Genomic DNA, 22588 nt, shown 5'->3' with positions numbered 1-22588 from the left:
CTGGAACCGAGAGACTGAAAAACAGCTTCAATCTCATGGCCATCAGACTGTTAAACAGCCGTCACTAACATTGAGTGGCTGCTGCCAACATACTGACTCAACTCTCTAGCCACTTTAATAATTAAACATTGAATGTAATACATGTATCACTAGTCACTTTAATCAATGCCACTTTATATAATGTTTACATACTCTACATTACTCATCTCATATGTATATACTGTACTCTATACCATCTACTGCATCTTGCCTATGCCGTTCGGCCATCGCTCATCCGTATATATTTATGTACATATTCTTATTGATTCCTTTACACTTGTGTGTATAAGGTAGTTGTTGTGAAATTGTTAGATTACTTGTTAGATATTACTGCACGGTCGGAACTAGAAGCATTTCGCTACACTCCCATTAACATCTGCTAACCATGTGTATGTGAACAATAAAATTTGATTTGATTTGTAGAATAGTGTCATGTTTCTACTGGCCAAGACATCTCCACTACAGGACATTGATGAGTGTGGATGTAGAATAGTGTCATGTTTATTGTAGTGGCTGAAGGGTTCAGTTGTCTGTTTGTCCCCAAGGAGTCCAAAGTAATTAGGAGTTTCCTAGTCTTGGAGTATAACCTATAAATATCTATACATATACTAATTATAAGTTAGGAGTTTCCTAGTCTTGGAGTATAACCTTACGCATCTACTGTATAAAGATGCTAATTATAAGTTAGGAGTTTCCTAGTCTTGGAGTATAACGTATAAATATCTATACATATGCTAATTATAAGTTAGGAGTTTCCTAGTCTTGGAGTATAACCTTACACATCTACTGTATAAAGATGCTAATTATAAGTTAGGAGTTACCTAGTCTAGGAGTATAACCTATAAATATCTATAAATATGCTAATTATTTCGACACCCTAAAGAGATACTGGAGCAATAGCACTCATCATTACTACTTACTGGATACGACTTTGAACTGAATACAGAGGCCTATGGGCCCTGGTCAGAAGTAGGGTACTTCATAGGGAATAGGATGCCATTTGGGATGTATAGTAGTGCACTACTTAGGGAATAGGATTCCATTTAGGATGTAGCATATTTTCACTGGTTTCCCAGAGAGTTCTGTTCCTGGAGTGTCCCCAGAGGTAGATCCTCATTCTTCCCTGACATCACCTAACTGCTGGCAGCATAATTGGCTCCTCTCTCCTGCCAAGCACCAGTTCTCCGGCATGCAGTGGCCTCATGAAAACATCTCTCCTCTCCTCAGCACTGCAATGCAACAACACCGCCCCCTTTTGTGACGTCACTGCTGACTCCACCAGTAGGGGCGTGTCCTGACACCAGATCTTACATCCAGCTTATAGACTAGGCTGCTGCTCTACGGGGAGGAAAGCTTTGACACCGCAGCGTACAGAGATAATAATGGGGAATGCACAGGATAAGCCCTCTGGGACTGGAGGGGCTAAAACGGACCAGGCCACCCCAGGATTCAGGAGGAGAAGCAGGGCCGGGAGCACGGAGAAGCCCAAGGCAGGGAAGGGTCCCCCAGAGAAGGGGTCGATGCCCAACGGAGCCACCCAGGGGGACAGGAACCAGAGTAAGGACATCCCACCAGACACCAGCTATCTGGACGCTCCCGCTGGAGCTCTGCCGTCCCACCTGGGCCGGCTCAAAAACGAGGGTAACCACCTCTTCAAAAACGGACAGTTTGCAGATGCTGTGGAGAAATACTCTGCGGCCATCGATGGCTGCTGTGACGCAGGTGGAGTACAATCAATAGCAGTGGCTTGTTACAGAGTTAGATGTCTCAGGATGGGGTTTAGTCTCAGAGTTCATGACCTCATACATGTCTTTGATGTGTGTTTCATCTCAGCAGGCAGCAGCATGTTACTCAATCAGGACCGGCTCTAGCCTTTTGGGGGCCCTAAGCTAGATTTGGTTGGGGGGCCTCACACCTTATGTAAGCGGGTGTTTGAAAAACCCGAAATTTCAGCCTGTTTTAGTGGGATTGAGTTTTGGCCTTCCATGGTGACATCACCATGTGTTAAATTAGTTAATAGACCAATAAGAAGGAGAGTTCCCAACCTCTCTCTCAGACCACTCCCAGACAGTTCCAGCAAAATTCTTGATTAAGAAATTGCCTTTTGCTAAGAAGCTCATTTTGAACCATTTTAATTTAAAACAATCCCAGTAAGGTACTTAAATGTTACAAGAAATTATTTAATATTGACATAAAAACTGCTGCATTGGACCATTAAAGCATGTTTCCTGCAATTCTTATTCTACACATTTTGACATGGGGCAGAGAGAAAGTTGCAATTGTACAACACATTTTATACAATTCTACACATTTTGCCATGGGGTGAAGATATTTATTTAGCAGTTTTAGAGCAAATTTCCTGCAATTCTACACATTTTACCATGACTTATGCCATGTTAATGATATCTGAGTGAGAATGACGAACAAAATCAATGGGGGACCCCTGGGGGTCAGGGCCCCTGGACACGTGCCCTGCGTGCCCAGGCGGTATTTGGCCATGATTACTACAAGTTTAGATAGTTGGCAAAATAATTGTTAGCTGACGGCTAATTGAGTGACTGTCAGTGATGGACATAAGACAAACTGCTGATACAGAACCACGTTTCTAAATGAGACCTTGGTCTGTATTCTACTATTATAACTCTCAATAGTAAGTTGAGACCCCGACTGAGTTCCTAATTTACAACAAACAACAAAATGTCAGAAGGCCCTAAGAGACCGCTTATATCGCTTATGCCTGGAACCTGCCCTGAACTCAATATTTCAGGTTCCAGCAGTGAAGGAAAGTGGGTTAGGGTTAGTGCAAAATCCCTTTAATACAACTGAGGAAACAGGCTTACACTAGATGTTTTAACAGGAAACAGGCCTACACTAGATGTTTTAACAGGAAACAGGCCTACACTAGATGTTTTAACAGGAAACAGGCCTACACTAGATGTTTAAACAGGACACAGGCCTACACTAGATGTTTTAACAGGAAACAGGCCTACACTAGATGTTTTAACAGGACACAGGCCTACACTAGATGTTTTAACAGGAAACAGGCCTACACTAGATGTTTTAACAGGAAACAGGCCTACACTAGATGTTTAAACAGGACACAGGCCTACACTAGATGTTTTAACAGGAAACAGGCCTACACTAGATGTTTTAACAGGAAACAGGCCTACACTAGATGTTTTAACAGGAAACAGACCTACACTAGATGTTTAAACAGGACACAGGCCTACACTAGGTGTTTTAACAGGAAACAGGCCTACACTAGATGTTTTAACAGGAAACAGGCCTACACTAGATGTTTTACCAGGAAACAGGCCTACACTAGATGTTTTAACAGGAAACAGGCCTACACTAGATGTTTAACACTAAACAGCCCTACACTAGATGTTTAAACAGGACACAGGCCTACACTAGATGTTTTAACAGGAAACAGGCCTACACTAGATGTTTTAACACTAAACAGCCCTACACTAGATGTTTTAACAGGAAACAGGCCTACACTAGATGTTTTAACACTAAACAGGTCTACACTAGATGTTTTAACAGGAAACAGGCCTACACTAGATGTTTTAAACAGGAAACAGCCCTACACTAGATGTTTTAACAGGAAACAGCCCTACACTAGATGTTTTAACAGGACACAGGCCTACACTAGATGTTTTAACAGGAAACAGCCCTACACTAAATGTTTTAAACAGGAAACAGGCCTAAGAGGCCCACTGTTAGTGATGTAGGATATTGTGGGTACTTGAATAATGACAGTGAAGGTAGTCATAAGGTCCTGCGACAGGAAGATCATGTTCCTCCCAGCTGCTGGGTGTGTGTCATGGAGGAAAGGGGTATTAGACCCAGGTTCACATTAAGTGTCACTCGTTCCTAGTTTCTACAGGGTCCATTTCCTGGCACACAGGCCTCTTTGTTGTCATTGGGCGTGTTCATGACAGTCATCCCAGAGCCCTCATCAGCCAATCCCTATTGCTGGTAGTGTGCCTGGAGCAGAGGCTAGTGAAATGCTGCTGCGTAGGCATTAACATTACACTCCTGCAAATTGGATTCAGTTGAATTTCCAAAACATCTTGAAAGCGCATGGTTGGCAACACAAATAGATGCTAGTAGCAGGGAAAAACACAACAGCCAACAACATTATCCAGACTGACAGGAATCCATCACTACAGTGTAATGACTGATGATGGGCAACAATGGCTGATGCTGCAGATTGAGCTCCTTGGAGAAAAGGCAGTGGAAAGCTTTTTCCTTGTAAATGGATTGACCATGCAAACTGTACAGCGTGCACACACACACACACACACCATAGTCTGTCCTATTAACACGTTTGACTGAGATCTGAGCAGAGTACGGACAAAATGCTCTCTGCTATTTTCATTGCTCACTTTGTTCTTTTTTAAATTATATTTTTATTTAAATGACTTTGAAATACAAGTTGTGTTTGTTGTTAAAGGTATAGAGAGTGGAGAGGACCTGTGTATTCTCTACTCTAACAGAGCTGCTTGTTGTTAAAGGTATAGAGAGTGGAGAGGACCTGTGTATTCTCTACTCTAACAGAGCTGCTTGTTGTTAAAGGTATAGAGAGTGGAGAGGACCTGTGTATTCTCTACTCTAACAGAGCTGCTTGTTGTTAAAGGTATAGAGAGTGGAGAGGACCTGTGTATTCTCTACTCTAACAGAGCTGCTTGCTACCTGAAGGATGGGAGCAACACAGAGTGTATCCAGGACTGCACCAGGTGAGGAGGCCTTGCTATCTTCCCTTCTACAGGCCAATACTCTTCTACATCTGTGTCCCAAATGGCACCCTATTCCAGATGTAGTGCATTACTGTTGACCAGGGCCCTGGTTGTAGTGCACTATATATGGAATATGGTGCCATTTGAAACACATCCCACCTCTCCCTGGACTCAGTAAACATGGTAATAGTAGCAGGAGTATTAGGCTGTCTGAGAGAGACAGAGAGAGACAGAGAGAGACCGAGAGAGACAGAGAGAGAGAGAGAGAGACAGAGACAGACAGAGAGACGAGAGAGACAGAGAGAGAGAGAGAGACAGAGAGAGACAGTGTTAGACAGAGAGAGACAGTGTTAGAGAGAGACAGAGAGAGACAGAGAGAGAGAGAGTATTAGGCTGTCTGAGAGAGACAGAGACAGAGAGACAGAGAGAGACAGAGAGAGAGAGTATTAGGCTGTCTGAGAGAGACAGAGAGAGAGAGACACAGAGAGAGAGAGTATTAGGCTGTTTGAGAGAGAGAGAGACAGAGAGACAGAGAGACAGTGTTAGACAGAGAGACAGAGAGAGAGACAGATTTCCAGTCTGTATTAAACTCATTAATGCTCATCATGTGGTTGTTGTAGTAGTGTTTAACACATGTTCGTGGCACTACAAACACATTATTCACAGACTGTCTGCCTCTGTTTACAGACTGTCTGCCTCTGTTTACAGACTGTCTGCCTCTGTTTACAGACCGTCTGCCTCTGTTTACAGACAGTCTGCCTGTTTACAGACCGTCTGCCTCTGTTTACAGACTGTCTACCTCTGTTTATAGGTTAGACAAATGGCATGTGTTTTAGGTTTCCATCCACACACACTATCTCTCTATCACGTGTTTCTAAATGGCAGACATTATCTGCTGCAGCCTAGAGTGTGTCAGAAGTCTTGTCCCACCACCTGGAACACAACGTGACCAAACGCAAAATGGGGGTTGTGATCCTCTCTCTGTCTCTCTCTCTCTCTGATCCTATTAACCCCAGGGCATTGGAGCTGCAGCCCTTTTCCCTGAAGCCCCTCCTCCGCAGGGCCACGGCCTATGAGTCAATGGAACGTTACCGACAGGCCTACGTGGATTTTAAGACTGTTCTGCAGATAGACATTGGGGTGCAGGCGGCACACGACAGTGTCCACAGGTAAACCAAGGATTTAAAGCAGCCCCCCTCAGAGGACATTGTGTATGGCCATACAACCATGATAGTGTCTTACAGAAAATGGAGGTTCCCTTGCAGTGAAATTCTGATGTGAAAATGAACTTGCAGTTGCCTCTGCTCATGTCAAGATGGTGTCAGGGTTTATTTTAGGATGTGAACTGTGTGACCTGAGTGTGTTTTCCTCCAGGATCACCAAGCAGCTTATTGAGCAGGACGGCCCTGACTGGAGACAGAAGCTTCCAGAGATCCCTCTAGTCCCACTGGCAGCTCAGCAGCACCACAGGCAGAAAGACCCCAGCGCTGAGCTGGTCCAGGCTAGAGAAGGTCAGAGGTCACTTCCTGTTTACCGGCTAGCCACATCACTTCCAGTTTACTGGCTAGTCAATCACTTCCAGTTTACTGGCTAGCCACATCACTTCCTGGTTACTGGCTAGCCACATCACTTCCTGGTTACTGGCTAGCCATACCGTGAAATGACCAGATATGGAAGACTACTTTCTGTCCACTAGTTCAGACCGAGCAGATATCAAACAGTTTGAACATGTTTCATCGTGATCTAATGACTGGGTATTGAACCTGGGTTGTCCATGCAATTCAAGACAGCTTTAGTCCACTGAGCTAAAGCCTAGGCAATACACAAGTCTTCAGATCTGAGGAAAGGATTACTCATCACAATGAAACATGCGTCGTTGACCAAATCCATCCAAGCAGCTGAAGTTGTGTTCTTGATCTAATAGCTGCAACATATAGGTATATAAGTGTGTCACAGGGAATCTGAGTGAATGGTAGACGTATTCCTAATGAGGTGTCTCAAGGGGAATCAATGAATTATGTAGAGTGGTACCTGATACGCACGGGTCAGCCAGTCACAGTGACAATGGCACCAGAGGGGACGGCTGCCGTTTTACGGGCTCCTAACCAATTGTGCTATTTTGTGTTTGTTTTTTGCGTTGTTTGTAACTTATTTGTACATAATGTTTCTGACCGGAAAGAGCTTCTGGATATCAGAACAGCAGTTATTCACTTCGAACTGGACAAAGATTTTTCTTTAATGAGTCTGACGCGAAGGATATAGTGTTGCTCCCGGACCAGGCCCAAATCCCCGTCATTCACATGAAGAGGAGACGGAGATCCGATTCCCAGACCTTCCATAACAAAACCATCACCTACAGAGAGATTAACCTGGAGAAGAGTCCCCTAAGCAAGCTGGTCCTGGGGCTCTGTTCACAAACACAAACAGACCCCACAGAGCCCCAGGACAGCAACACAATTAGACCCCACAGAGCCCCAGGACAGCAACACAACTAGACTCAACCAAATCATGAGGACACTAAAAGATAATTACTTGGAAAGAATTAACAATTAAACTGATCAAACTAGAATGCTATTTGGCCCTAAACAGAGAGTACACAGTGGCAGAATACCTGACCACTGTGACTGACCCAAACTTAAGGAAAGCTTTGACTATGTACAGACTCAGTGAGCATAGCCTTGCTATTGAGAAAGGCCACCGTAGGCATACCTGGCTCTCAAGAGAAGACAGGCTATGTGCCCACTGCCCACAAAATGAGGTGGAAACTGAGCTGCACTTCCGAACCTCCTGCCAAATGTATGACCATATTAGAGACACATATTTCCCTCAGATTACACAGATCCACAAACAAGAGAGTTCTCATCTATATTTTTCATTGCTGCCTATTTACCACCACAAACCGATGCTGGCACTAAGACCGCACTCAACGAGCTGTATAAGGCCATACATTATTTACATGTTTTATTTTTTATTTAACCTTTATTTAACTATGCAAGTCAGTAAAGAACAAATTCTTATTCACAATGTCGGCCTACCCCGGCCAAACCCAGACGACGCTGGGCCAATAGTGCGCCGCCCTTTGGGACTACCAATCGCGGCCGGATGTGATACAGCCTGGATTCGAACCAGGAACTTTAGTGACACCTCTTGCATTGAGATGCATTGCCTTAGCCCGCATTGCCACTCGGGAGCAAACAAGAAAATGTTCATCCAGAAGCGGCGCTCCTAGAGGCCGGGGACTTTAATGCAAGCAAACTTAAATCAGTTTTACCTCCTTTCTACCAGCATGTTAAATGTGCAACCAGAGGGGAAAAAACTCTAGATCACCTTTACTCCACACACAGAGACACATACAAAGCTCTCCCTCGCCCTCCATTTGGCAAATCTGACCATCATTCTATCCTCCTGATTCCTGCTTACAAGCAAAAACTAAAGCAGGAAGTACCAGTGACTCGCTCAATACGGAAGTGGTCAGATGACGCGGATGCTAAGCTACAGGACTGTTTTGCTAGCACAGACTGTAATATGTTCCGGGATTCATCCAATGGCATTGAGGAGTATACCACCTCAGTCATCGCCTTCATCAATAAGTATATTGAGGACGTCGTCCCCACAGTGACCGTACGTACATATCCCAACCAGAAGCCATGGATTACAGGCAACATCCGCACTGAAATAAAGGCTAGCGCTTCCGCTTTCAAGGAGCAAGACGCTTATAAGAAATCCCGCTATTCCCTCAGACAAACCATCAAACAGGCAAAAGCGTCAATACAGTACTAAGATTGAATCCTACAACACCGGCTCTGACACTCGTCGGATGTGGCAGGGCTTGCAAACTATTACGGACTACAAAGAGAAAACCAGCCGTGAGCTTCCCAGTGACTCGAGCCTACCAGATGGGCTAAATGTCTTTTTATGCTCGCTTTGAGGCAAGCACCAGCTGTTCCAGACGCTTTCCATAGCCGATGTGAGCAAGACCTTTAAACATGTCAACATTCAGAAGGCCGTGGGGCAAGATGAATTACCAGGACGTGTACTCGGAGCATGTGCGGACCGACTGGCAAGTGTCTTCAATGACATTTTCAACCTTTCCCTGATTGAGTCTGTAATACCAACATGTTTCAAGCAGACCACCACAGTCCCTGTGCCCAAGAATGCCAAGGTAACCTGTCTAAATGACTACCGCCTCATAGCACTCGACGGGGCTGTAGTGGAGCGGGTCGAGATCTTCAAGTTCCCTGGTGTCCACATCACCAACAAACTAGAATGGTCCAAACACACCAAGACAGTTGTAAAGAGGGCACAACAACGTCTATTCCCCCTCAGGAGACTGAAAATATTTGGCATGGGTCCCCAGATCCTCAAAAAATTATACAGCTGCACCATCAAGAGCATCCTGTCTGGTTGCATCACCGCTACAGAGGGTAGTGCGTATGGCCCAGTACATCACTGGGGCCAAGCTTCCTCCCACCCAGGAGCTCTATACTAGGTCGGTGTCAGAGGAAGGCCCCAAAAATGTTCAAAGACTCCAGCCACCCTAGTCATAGACTGTTCTCTCTGCTACCGTACGGCAAGCGGTACCAGAGCACCAAGTCTAGGTCCAAAAGACTCCTTAACAGACCCCCCTTTTTTGTTTTTACACTCGCTAGAGTGTAACCTGATACCCACGGGTCAGCCAGTCATAGTGTGGTAGTTATGTAGAGTGTAACCTGATACCCACGGGTCAGCCAGTCACAGTGTGGTAGTTATGTAGAGTGTAACCTGATACCCACGGGTCAGCCAGTCACAGTGTGGTAGATATGTAGAGTGTAACCTGATACCCACGGGTCAGCCAGTCACAGTGTGGTAGATATGGAACGAACAGGGTCAGGTTGCCTGGCTGCTGCAGGCTTCATTGTGACAACATTCTGTTGATTATCTCACCACAGACCGACCGTTAGTTTTTACCCACTGTCCAGATTCAGACTGGTAGAAAGAGATTGTCCATGCAGATTATTCAGAAATAGATACAGATGAATAAAACAGGGTCTGTCATGTGAGACACCAGCACTCCTTTTAAGGGAGCACCTTAATCAGTCTTCTCTACCCAGACTACCCAGGGTGCTGAATATGAAATGTTATATCTGTTGAGTTGGCCAGAATGTTGTGCTGTGGATTAGACGCGGTTCATCAAGTCACAGCTCTGTTAAACTCAATAGAGGCTCAACCAGTCAGCTTTTGCTCATTGACATTAGAAGTCATTGTAGGAAAGTTTTTTAAATTTACAGTCAGCTAGAAGTAGTTTAATTAGTTTGAAAAACAAATCATATTGCTCTGAGTCTGCAGATTTCCTCTTGCATCAATACTGATAACTGCTTCTCTCTCTCCGCAGCCAAAAAAGCAGAGGCTCGCTTTGCCTCTCTCAAGACAGAAGGAAATGAGCATGTGAGGAAAAGCCAGTTCCATGACGGTCTAGAGAAGTACAGCGAATGCCTTAAGATCAAACCTGACGAGTGTTCCTGCTTTACCAACAGGTGACCTCTAACCCTGCTAGCATACTAACCCTAACCCTGCTAGCATACTAACCCTGCTAGTATACTAACCCTAACCCTGCTAGCATAATAACCCTGCTAGCATACTAACCCTGCTAGCATACTAACCCTGCTAGCATACTAACCATGCTAGCATACTAACCATGCTAGCATACTAACCCTAACCCTGCTAGCATACTAACCCTGCTAGCATACTAACCCTGCTAGCATACTAACTCTGCTAGCATACTAACACTAACCCTGCTAGCATACTAACCCTGCTAGCATACTAACCCTAACCAGCATACTAACCCTGCTAGCATACTAACCCTAACCCTGCTAGCATACTAACCCTGCTAGCATACTAACCCTGCTAGCATACTAACCCTGCTAGCATACTAACCCTAACCCTGCTAGCATACTAACCCTGCTAGCATACTAACCCTAACCCTGCTAGCATACTAACCCTAACCAGCATACTAACCCTGCTAGCATACTAACCCTAACCCTGCTAGCATACTAACCCTAACCCTGCTAGCATACTAACCTTGCTAGCATACCAACCCTAACCCTGCTAGCATACTAACCCTGCTAGCATACTAACCCTGCTAGCATACTAACCCTGCTAGCATACTAACCCTAACCTGACGAGTGTTCCTGCTTTACCAACAGGTGACCCCCTAACCCTGCTAGCATACTAACCTTTTATTTTAACTAGGCAAACCCAGATGACACTGGGCCAATTGTGCGCCTCCCTATGGGACTCCCAATCACTGCCGGTTGTGATACAACCTGGAATTGAACCAGGGTCTGTAGTGTCGCCTCTAGCACTGAGATGCAGTGCCTTAGACCGCTGCGCCACTCGGGAGTCCACTAACCCTGCTAGCATACTAACCCTGCTAGCATACTAACCCTAACCCTGCTAGCATAATAACCCTGCTAGCATAATAACCCTGCTAGCATAATAACCCTGCTAGCATAATAACCCTGCTAGCATACTAACCCTGCTAGCATACTAACCATGCTAGCATACTAACCCTAACCCTGCTAGCATACTAACCCTTCTAGCATACTAACCCTGCTAGCATACTAACCCTGCTAGCATACTAACCCTGCTAGCATACTAACCATGCTAGCATACTAACCCTAACCCTGCTAGCATACTAACCCTGCTAGCACACTAACCCTGCTAGCATACTAACCCTGCTAGCATAATAACCCTAACCTTAACCTGACAAGTGTTCCTGCTTTAGCAACAGGTGACCCCTAACCCTTCCGATCAAACCTAAGTTAATACTTACAGTAGATAATAGGAAGTGCTTATAGACAAGATTTACATTTGAGTTATTTAGCAGATGCTTTTATCCAGAGCCACTTACAGTTTGTGAATTCATCATAACCACATATCTCAGTCAAGTCAAATTTTCCTCAGTAATGTCCATGCTAGTAGAGGGAAGTCAAGTGCGAGTGGCATTTATTTGATTTATTTTTATATGATTGTAAGCACAGTTCTTTAACAGTGTAGTACTGTACACAATAATTGCCATGACACATGACCACTTTCAAGCCCACTATCAGTCCTTAACCCCTACCCTTCACCTCCAGAGCCATTTGTTATCTGAGACTGGGTTGTTTTGAAGAGGCCAGACAGGACTGTGACTCCGCCCTCAAGCTGGAACCAACCAATAAGAAGGCCTTCTATAGACGAGCGCTGGCGTTTAAAGGCTTACAGGTGGTTATCTATTATTCAAAGTCCTAGTTGGTTCAGCACATGTTTTTGTGTGAAGAACAAGGAAAACCAATGAACACTGTGTTTTCCAAAAACGGCTTGTTTTTTTGTTAACTCAGCAGATAAACCAAAAACAATTAACAAGTGGGTGGGGTTACATGTGGAATGCATTTCATTGGCAAAATGCACAACCAACACTTCCTGTTCCTTCAAAATAGAAGTTCACCCTTCTAACTTCATCTACTATCTATTAAGTCATCAATTAATAGCTATTTATTAATCTATTAATGTCAAGATAAAGTGATATTTCTCCATTTGTATTTTAGATTTAAGATTATAAGATAGTCACAACAATGATAGTGTTTATTGATCTATTAATGAACTGTAGTTACTGTAAATGGTTAGCTCACTGATATGTCATGGCGCCCTAGTTAACCATTAGTAATCTGAGCATCATAGACTATATAATTTCTGAAGAGGTGGGATTTCAGAATGAGCGGTGCTGTAGCTCTGCTGATGGTGCTGTTCTGTCTGTTGACGGCTCAGGAAAGGAGGAGAGGAGGGTTCAGAGAATGAAATCATTCAACAGAGTGACAGTGAAGAGGTAGAGAGCAGGGTGCGATATTCAGATTAAGAGCCAAAGGCCTGAGGCTACAGAAACCTACAAATGACTGGCCGGGACACCACTCACACACCTGCAGTACACTCCTCTCCCGCCTTCTTTTCCTGTCTGCCAAGTACTCACTCACAAACCTAACATTTAGGGAAAATCTAGACCTGTGTTCACAGTGTCTCAGAGTAGCATTGCTGATCTAGGATTAATGATCAGGTCCTCCTTGTCCATGTGATTATTTTATTTCACCTTTATTTAACCAGGTGGCCAGTTGTTCTCATTTACAACTGCGACCTGGCCAAGATGAAGCAAAGCAGTTCGACACATACAACAACACAGAGTTCCACATGGAATAAACAAACATACAGTCAATAATACAGTAGAAAAATCTATATACAGTGTGTGCAAATGAGGTAGGATAAGGGAGGTAAGGCAATAAATAGGCCATGGTGGCGAAGTAATTACAATATAGCAGTTAAACACTGGAGTGGTAGATGTGCAGAAGATGAATGTGCAAGTAGAGATACTGGGGTGCAAAGGAGCAAAATAAATAAATAACAGTATGGGGATGAGGTAGTTGGATGGGCTATTTACAGATGGGCTATGTACAGCTGCAGTGATCTGTTAGCTGCTCTGACAGCTGGTGCTTAAAGTTAGTAAGGGAGATATGAGTCTCCAGCTTCAGTGATTTTTGCAGTTCGTTCCAGTCAGAGAACAGGAAGGGAAGGCGGCCAACGGAGGAATTGGCTTTGGTGGTGACCAGTGAATTATACCTGCTGGAGCGCATGCTATGGGTGGGTGCTGCTATGGTGACCAGTGAGCTGAAATAAGGTGGGGCTTTACCTAGCAAAGACTTATAGATGACCTGGAGCCAGTGGGTTTGGTGATGAATATGAAGCGAGGGCCAGCCAACGAGAGCATACAGGTCACAGTGGTGGGTAGTATATGGGGCTTTGGTGACAAAACGGATGGCACTGTGATAGACTGCATCCAATTTGCTGAGTAGAGTGTTGGAAGGTATTTTGATGTATACAGAGAAGAGAGTCGGCCCGAGAATTGAACCCTGTGGCACCCCCATAGAGACTGCCAGAGGTCCGAACAACAGGCCCTCTGATTTGACACACTGAACTCTGTCTGAGAAGTAGTTGGTGAACCAGGCGAGGCAGTCATTTGATAAACCAAGGCTGTTGAGTCTGCCGATAAGAATGTGGTGATTGACAGAGTCGAAAGCCTTGACCAGGTCTATTAATACAGCTGCACAGTATTGTCTCTTATCAATGGAGGTTATGATATCATTTAAGACCTTGAGCGTGGCTGAGGTGCACCCATGACCAGCTCGGAAACCAGATTGCATAGCGGAGAAGGTACGGTGGGATTCAAAATGGTTGGTGATCTGTTTGTTAACTTGGCTTTCGAAGACCTTAGAAAGGCAGGGCAGGATGGATATAGGTCTGTAGCAGTTTGGGTCTAGAGTGTCACCCCCTTTGAAGAGGGCGATGACCGCGGCAGCTTTCCAATCTTTGGGGATGTCAGACGATACGAAAGAGAGGTTGAACAGGCTAGTAATAGGGGTTGCAACAATTTCGGCGGATAATTTTAGAAAGAGAGGGTCCAGATTGTCTAGCCCGGCTGATTTGTACGGGTCCAGATTTTGCAGCTCTTTCAGAACATCAGCTATCTGGATTTGGGTGAAGGAGAAATGGGGGAGTTTTGGGCAAGTTGCTGTGGGGGGTGCAGGGCAGTTGACCGGGGTAGGGGTAGCCAGGTGGAAAGCATGGCCAGCCGTAGAAAAAGGCTTATTGAAATTCTCAATTATCATGGATTTATCTGTGGTGACAGTGTTTCCTAGCCTCAGTGCAGTAGGCAGCTGGGAGGAGGTGCTCTTATTCTCCATGGACTTTACAGTGTGCCAGAACTTTTTGGAGTTTGTGCGACAGGATGCAAATTTCTGTTAGAAAAAGCTAGCCTTTGCTTTCCTAACTGCCTGTGTATATTGGTTCCTAACTTCCCTGAAAAGTTGCATATTGCGGGGGCTATTTGATGCTAATGGCCTTCACTGTGGCTCAGTTGGTAGAGCATGGTGTTTGCAGCGCCAGCATGGTGTCTGCAACGCCAGGGTTGTGGGTTCGATTCCCACTGGGGGCCAATACAAAAAAATGCATGAAATGAAATGTATGCATTCACTACTGTAAGTCGCTATGGAAAAGAGCATCTGCTAAATGACTAAAATGTAAATGTAATGCAGAACGCCACAGGATGTTTTTGTGCTGGTCACGGGCAGTCAGGTCTGGAGTGAACCAAGGGATATATCTGTTCCTGGTTCTACATTTTTTGAATGGGGCATGCTTATTTAAGATGGTGAGGAAAGGACTTTTAAAGAATAACCAGGCATCCTCTACTGACGGAATGAGGTCAATATCCTTCCAGGATACCCGGGCCAGGTCGATTAGAAAGGCCTGCTCTCAGAAGTGTTTTAGGGAGCGTTTGACAGTGATGAGGGGTGGTCGTTTGACCGCAGACCCATTACGGACGCAGGCAATGAGGCAGTGATCACTGAGATCCTGGTTGAAGACAGCAGAGGTGTATTTGGAGGGCAGGTTGGTTAGGATGATATCTATGAGGGTGCCCGTGTTTACGGATTTGGGGTTGTACCTGGTAGGTCCCTTGATAATTTGTGTGAGATTGAGGGCATCAAGCTTAGATTGTAGGATGGCCAGGGTGTTAAGCATGTCCCAGTTTAGGTCACCTAACAGCACGAGCTCTGAAGATAGATGGGGGACAATCAATTCACATATGGTGTCCAGGGCACAGTTGGGGGGCAGGTAGTCTATAGCAAGCGGCAACGGTGAGAGACTTGTTTCTGGAAAGGTGAATTTTTAAAAGTAGAAGCTCAAGTTGTTTGGGCACAAACCTGGAGAGTAAGACAGATCTCTGCAGGCTATCTCTGCAGTAGATTGCAACTCCGCCCCCCTTCGGCAGTTCTATCTTGTCGGAAAATGTTATAGTTAGGGATGGAAATCTCAGGGTTTTTGGTGGTCTTCTTAAGCCAGGATTCAGACACGGCCAGGATACATCTATCTACAGTGGAACTATATATGGAAAGACATCTATCAACAGTAGAACTACACTACCGTTCAAAAGTTTCGGGTCCCTTAGAAATGTCCTTGTTTTTGAAAGAAAAGCACATGTTTTTGTTATTAAAATAACATCAAATTGATCAGAAAAAACCCCACCAGTCTCAACGTCAACAGTGAATAGGCGACTCTGGGATGCTCTGGGAGGCAGAGTTCCTCTGTTCAGTGTCTGTGTTCTTTTGCCCATCTTAGTCTTTTCTTTTTATTGGCCAGTCTGAGATATGGCTTTTTCTTTGCAACTCTGCCTAGAAGGCCAGCATCCCGGAGTTGCCTCTTCACTGTTGACGCTGAGACTGGTGTTTTGCGGGTACTATTTAATGAAGCTGCCAGTTGAGGACTTGTGAGGCATCTGTTTTTCAAACTAGACAATCTAATGTGCTTGTCCTCTTGTTCAGTTATGCACCGGGGCCTCCCACTCTTTCTATTCTGGTTAGGGCCAGTTTCCGCTGTTCTGTGAAGGGAGTAGTACACAGCGTTGTACGAGATCTTCAGTTTCTTGGCAATTTCTCACATGGAATAGCCTTAATTTCTCAGAACGAGAATAGACTGACGAGTTTCAGAAGAAAGTTCTTTGTTTCTGGCCATTTTGAGCCTGTAATCGCACCCACAAATGCTGATGCTCCAGATTCTCAACTAGTCTAAAGAAGGCCAGTTTTATTGCTTCTTTAATCAGTACAACAGTTTTCAGCTGTGCTAACATAATTGCAAAATGGTTTTCTAATGATCAATTAGCCTTTTAAAATGATAAACTTGGATTAGCTAACACAACGTGCCATTGGAACACAGGAGTGATGGTTGCTGATAATGGGCCTCTGTACGCCTATGTAGATATTCCATTAAAAATCTGCCGTTTCCAGCTACAATAGTCATTTACAACATTAACAATGTCTACACTGTATTTCTGATCAATTTGATGTTATTTTAATGGACAAAAAATGTGCTTAAAAACAAGGACATTTCTAAGAGGCCCCAAACTTTTGAACGGTAGTGTACGTACAGACAGGGACACACTCCAACACTCCAACATAGTTTACAAAGGCAGTATTTGTTTAGTGAGTAAAAATAAAACTTATAAATAGTAAAGTAAGGTAAAGATACCCCAAAATATCTACTTAAATAGTCCTTTAAAGTATTTTTTACTTAAGTACTTTACACCACTGGCATTAATATGTTACTTAATAGGTATTAATACATGTTTTAATAGATAGTAGATTAATAGAATGAAGTTAGAAGGATGAACTTCTATTTTGAAGGGACAGGAAGTGTTGCATGTGCATTTGGAAAATGACAGGCATTCCACATGTAACCGCACCCACTTGTGAAGATAGAAACATCAAGTAGTTTTTTTGTTTATATGCAAAAAAACAAGATGACAAAAAAACAAGCAATTTTTTGGTCAATGTAAAAAATAAAAAAAAAACTGCGGATTTTTCTGTTATAAACTTGGAAAAAATGGTTTTGTGCCCATGTTTTTGTGTGAAGAACAAGGAAAACCAATGAACACTATCGCCCTTGAGGATAGAAGAGATGCAACATGTTTTAATGATTATTGTCCAGTCATGTGGTCCAGTGCTGCAGAGAAAGACCTAGTTAAGCTGCAACTGGCCCAGAACAGAGCGGCATGTCTTGCTCTTCATTGTAATCAGAGGGCTGATATAAATACTATGCTGCCAGTCTCTCTTGGCTAAGAGTTGAGGAGAGACTGACTGCATCACTTCTTCTTTTTATAAGAAACATTGTGTTGAAAATCCCAAATTGTTTGCATAGTCAACTTACACGCAGCTCCAGAACAAATCCAAGAAAGCGTACAGTCTTATATAGAGCCCTTATTGCATGGAACTCCGTTCCATCTCATACTGCTCAAATAAACAGCAAACCTGGTTTCAAAAACAGATAAAGCAACACCTCACGACACAAACCCTCTCCCCTATTGGACCTAGATAGTTTGTGTGTATTGATATGTAGGATATGTGTGCTGTTTTTTAAGTGTGTGTAGTTCTGTTCTTGTCTATTAGTGTTCTGTAACATGTCGTGTTTTGTGTGGACCCCAAGACGAGTAGTTGCTGGTATCGCAACGTCTAATGGAGATCCTAATAAAAACCAAATACCATTGATTTTGAACCTCTTTTTGACATTCTACCTCCCCCTCCTTCTCTCACTCTTTCTCCCCACACTCTCACCCTTTCTTCATCCTCACTCTCTTTTCCTCTACCCCGCTCTCTTCTACCGCTCTCCCTCCCTTCCTAGGACTACCTGTCTTCCAGCAGTGACCTCCAGGAGGTGTTACAGCTGGACCCTAACGTCCACGAGGCTGAACAGGAGCTGGAGACTGTGACAGGGCTGCTCAGACAGAGCCTCATGGACGGAGCCCAACACACACCCAGGGTAGGTACAAACTCACACCCAGGGTAGGTAACCAACACACACCCAGGGTAGGTTCCAACACACCCAGGGTAGGTACCAACACACACCCAGGGTAGGTACCAACTCACACCCAGGGTAGGTACAAACTCACACCCAGGGTAGGTAACCAACACACACCCAGGGTAGGTACCAACACACCCAGGGTAGGTACCAACACACACCCAGGGTAGGTACCAACTCACACCCAGGGTCGGTACCCAACACACACCCAGGGTAGGTACCCAACACACACCCAGGGTAAGTACCAACTCACACCCAGGGTAGGTTCCAACACACACTCAGGGTAGGTACCAACACACACCCAGGGTAGGTACCCGACTCACACCCAGGGTCGGTACCAACTCACACCCAGGGTAGGTACCCAACACACCCAGGGTAGGTACCAACACACCCAGGGTCGGTACCCAACACACACCCAGGGTAGGTACCCACTCAAACCCAGGGTAGGTACCAACTCACACCCAGGGTAGGTAACCCAACTCACACCCAGGGTTGGTAACCCAACACACACCCAGAGTAGGTACCCAACTCAAACCCAGGGTAGGTACCCATACACACCCAGGGTAGGTACCCATACACACCCAGGGTAGGTACCCATACACACCCAGGGTAGGTACCCAACTCAAACCCAGGGTAGGTACCCAACAAACACCCAGGGTAGGTACCCAACACACCCAGGGTAGGTACCCAACACACACCCAGGGTAGGTACCCAACTCAAACCCAGAGTAGGTACCAACACACACCCAGGGTAGGTACCCAACTCACACCCAGGGTAGGTACCCAACTCAAACCCAGGGTAGGTACCCAACACACACCCAGGGTAGGTACCCAACTCAAACCCAGGGTAGGTACCAACACACACCCAGGGTAGGTACCAACACACACCCAGGGTAGGTACCCAACTCACACCCAGGGTGGGTACCCAACTCACACCCAGGGTAGGTACCCAACAAACACCCAGGGTAGGTACCCAACACACACCCAGAGTAGGTACCCAACAAACACCCAGGGTAGGTACCCAACACACACCCAGAGTAGGTACCCAACAAACACCCAGGGTAGGTACCCATACACACCCAGGGTAGGTACCCAACTCACACCCAGGGTAGGTTCCAACAAACACCCAGGGTAGGTACCAACTCACACCCAGGGTAGGTACCCAACTCACACCCAGGGTAGGTTCCAACAAACACCCAGGGTAGGTACCAACACACACCCAGGGTAGGTACCCAACACACCCAGGGTAGGTACCCAACACACACCCAGAGTAGGTACCCAACACACACCCAGGGTAGGTACCCAACACACACCCAGGGTAGGTACCAACACACACCCAGGGTAGGTACCCAACACACCCAGGGTAGGTTCCAACAAACACCCAGGGTAGGTACCCAACTCACACCCAGGGTAGGTACCCAACACACACCCAGGGTAGGTACCCAACACACACCCAGAGTAGGTACCCAACACACACCCAGAGTAGGTACCCAACACACACCCAGGGTGGGTACCCAACTCACACCCAGGGTAGGTACCCAACACACACCCAGGGTAGGTACCCAACTCACACCCAGGGTAGGTACCCAACACACACCCAGGGTAGGTACCCAACACACACCCAGAGTAGGTACCCAACTCACACCCAGAGTAGGTACCCAACACACACCCAGGGTAGGTACCCAACTCTTTATTCCACCTCAGGTTTGATGTCACTCCTTCTGTGGCCTCCAACTGCTCTTAAACACTTGCAAAACCAAATGCATGCTTTTCAACCGTTCGCTGCCCGCACCCGCCCGCCCGACTAGCATCACTACTCTGGACGGTTCTGACCTAGAATATGTGGACAACTACAAATACCTAGGTGTCTGGTTAGACTGTAAACTCTCCTTCCAGACTCACATCAAGCATCTCCAATCCAAAATCAAATCTAGAATCAGCTTCCTTTCTATTTCGCAAACAAAGCCTCCTTCACTCACACCGCCAAACTTACCCTCGGAAAACTGACTATCCTACCGATCCTCGACTTCGGCGACGTCATCTACAAAATAGCCTCCAACACTCTACTCAGCAAATTGGATATAGTCTATCACAGTGCCATCCGTTTTGTCACCAAGGCGCCTTATACCACCCTCCACTGCGACCTGTATGCTCTAGTCGGCTGGCCCTCGCTACATATTCGTCGCCAGACCCACTGGCTCCAGGTCATCTATAAGTCTATGCTAAGTTAAGCTCCACCTTATCTCAGCTCACTGGTCATGATAACAACACCCACCCGTAGCACGCGCTCCAGCAGGTATATGTCACTGGCCATCCCCAAAGCCAACACCTCCTTTGGCTGCCTTTCCTTCCAGTTCTCTGCTGCCAATGACTGGAACGAACTGCAAAAATCACTGAAGCTGGAGACTTATATTTCCCTCACTAACTTTAAACATCAGCTATCTGAGCAGCTAACCGATCGCTGCAGCGGTACATAGCCCATCTGTAAATAGCCCATCCAATCTACCTACCTCATCCCCATATTGTTTTTATTTACTTTGCTGCTCTTTTGCACACCAGTATCACTACTTACACACCATCATCTGCACATCTATCACTCCAGTGTTAATTTGCTAAATTGTAATTACTTTGCTACTATGGCCTATTTATTGCCTTACCTCCTCACGCCATTTGCACACACTGTATATAGACTTTCTTTTTTTTCTATTGTGTTATTGACTGTACGCTTGTTTATTCCATGTGTAACTCTGTGTTGTTTCTGTCGCACTGCTTTGCTTTATCTTGGCCAGGTCGCAGTTGCAAATGAGAACTTGTTCTCAACTGACCTACCTGGTTACATAAAGGTGAAATAAAAACATAAATAAAACCTGTCAGAGATGAGACTGAACTCTTTATTCCACCTCAGGTTTGATGGCAGAGATGAGACTGAACTCTTTATTCCACCTCAGGTTTGATGGCAGAGATGAGACTGAACTCTTTATTCCACCTCAGGTTTGATGGCAGAGATGAGACTGAACTCTTTATTCCACCTCAGGTTTGATGGCAGAGATGAGACTGAACTCTTTATTCCACCTCAGGTTTGATGGCAGAGACGAGACTGAACTCTTTATTCCACCTCAGGTTTGATGGCAGAGATGAGACTGAACTCTTTATTCCACCTCAGGTTTGATGGCAGAGATGAGACTGAACTCTTTATTCCACCTCAGGTTTGATGGCGGAGATGAGACTGAACTCTTTATTCCACCTCAGGTTTGATGGCAGAGATGAGACTGAACTCTTTATTCCACCTCAGGTTTGATGGTAGAGATGAGACTGAACTCTTTATTCCACCTCAGGTTTGATGGCAGAGATGAGACTGAACTCTTTATTCCACCTCAGGTTTGATGGCAGAGATGAGACTGAACTCTTTATTCCACCTCAGGTTTGATGGCAGAGATGAGACTGAACTCTTTATTCCACCTCAGGTTTGATGGCAGAGATGAGACTGAACTCTTTATTCCACCTCAGGTTTGATGGCAGAGATGAGACTGAACTCTTTATTCCACCTCAGGTTTGATGGTAGAGATGAGACTGAACTCTTTATTCCACCTCAGGTTTGATGGCAGAGATGAGACTGAACTCTTTATTCCACCTCAGGTTTGATGGCAGAGATGAGACTGAACTCTTTATTCCACCTCAGGTTTGATGGCAGAGATGAGACTGAACTCTTTATTCCACCTCAGGTTTGATGGCAGAGATGACACTGAACTCTTTATTCCACCTCAGGTTTGATGGCAGAGATGAGACTGAACTCTTTATTCCACCTCAGGTTTGATGGCAGAGATGAGACTGAACTCTTTATTCCACCTCAGGTTTGATGGCAGAGATGAGACTGCCACAGAAGACTGTATAGGAGGCTGATGAAGAGCAAGACTGATGGAGACCTGGGAGTGGCCACAGGGAAGGCTGTTCAGGCCTCAACTCATCATCCCTCACAGAGTTGACATGGACTAAGGTGAACTATGCTGGATGTTGGGCTCTGACTCCATCTGCCTTCAAAGAGCATCATTAAAGCATTGCGTCGACGACGGCAGAGCGTTGTTCAGTAATTCATAGCAGGCAGCTGCATCCTTCATTTCCATTCTGGAGACTCTAAAGATTCTTTAGATGCAATGCAGCTTCTTATATTTACATTTGTCATTTAGCAGAGGCTCTTATCCAGAAAGACGTACAGTTAATGAGTCATTTAGCAGATGCTCTTATCCAGAGAGACTTGCAGTTAGTGCATTCTTTACCTCAGCATGCTCAGACTCCCTGCAGCAACACACTGTAGAGAAAGGATGCGTCACAAATGGTGCCCTACTCCCTATAAAGTGCACTACGTTTGACCAGGGCTCATAGGTCTATAATCAAATGTAG

The 22588-nt window shown here is 45.3% G+C and overlaps 1 protein-coding gene across 2 annotated transcripts; it reads left to right on the top strand.

Annotated features, from left to right (window-relative positions):
• The first annotated feature begins 393 nt into the window (after positions 1-393).
• Positions 394-22259, top strand: spag1a (sperm associated antigen 1a). Of its 2 annotated transcripts, none has more exons than XM_029748978.1 (8): positions 394-1761; positions 4682-4781; positions 5798-5950; positions 6156-6292; positions 10153-10294; positions 11897-12023; positions 18015-18152; positions 22042-22259. In XM_029748978.1, the coding sequence occupies exons 1-8, from the start codon at positions 1422-1424 to the stop codon at positions 22045-22047; spliced, it is 1143 nt and encodes a 380-aa protein (XP_029604838.1). In that variant the 5' UTR covers positions 394-1421; the 3' UTR covers positions 22048-22259. The 2 variants fall into 2 exon arrangements, with proteins under 2 accessions (XP_029604838.1, XP_029604840.1); XM_029748980.1 differs by lacking the exon at positions 22042-22259 and adding an exon at positions 21096-21264.
• The last annotated feature ends 329 nt before the right edge of the window (positions 22260-22588 follow it).

This window comes from Salmo trutta, unplaced genomic scaffold, assembly GCF_901001165.1.
Source record: "Salmo trutta unplaced genomic scaffold, fSalTru1.1, whole genome shotgun sequence".
Classification (NCBI taxonomy): Eukaryota; Metazoa; Chordata; class Actinopteri; order Salmoniformes; family Salmonidae; genus Salmo; species Salmo trutta.
This window is presented reverse-complemented; position numbering and strand designations above follow the sequence as displayed.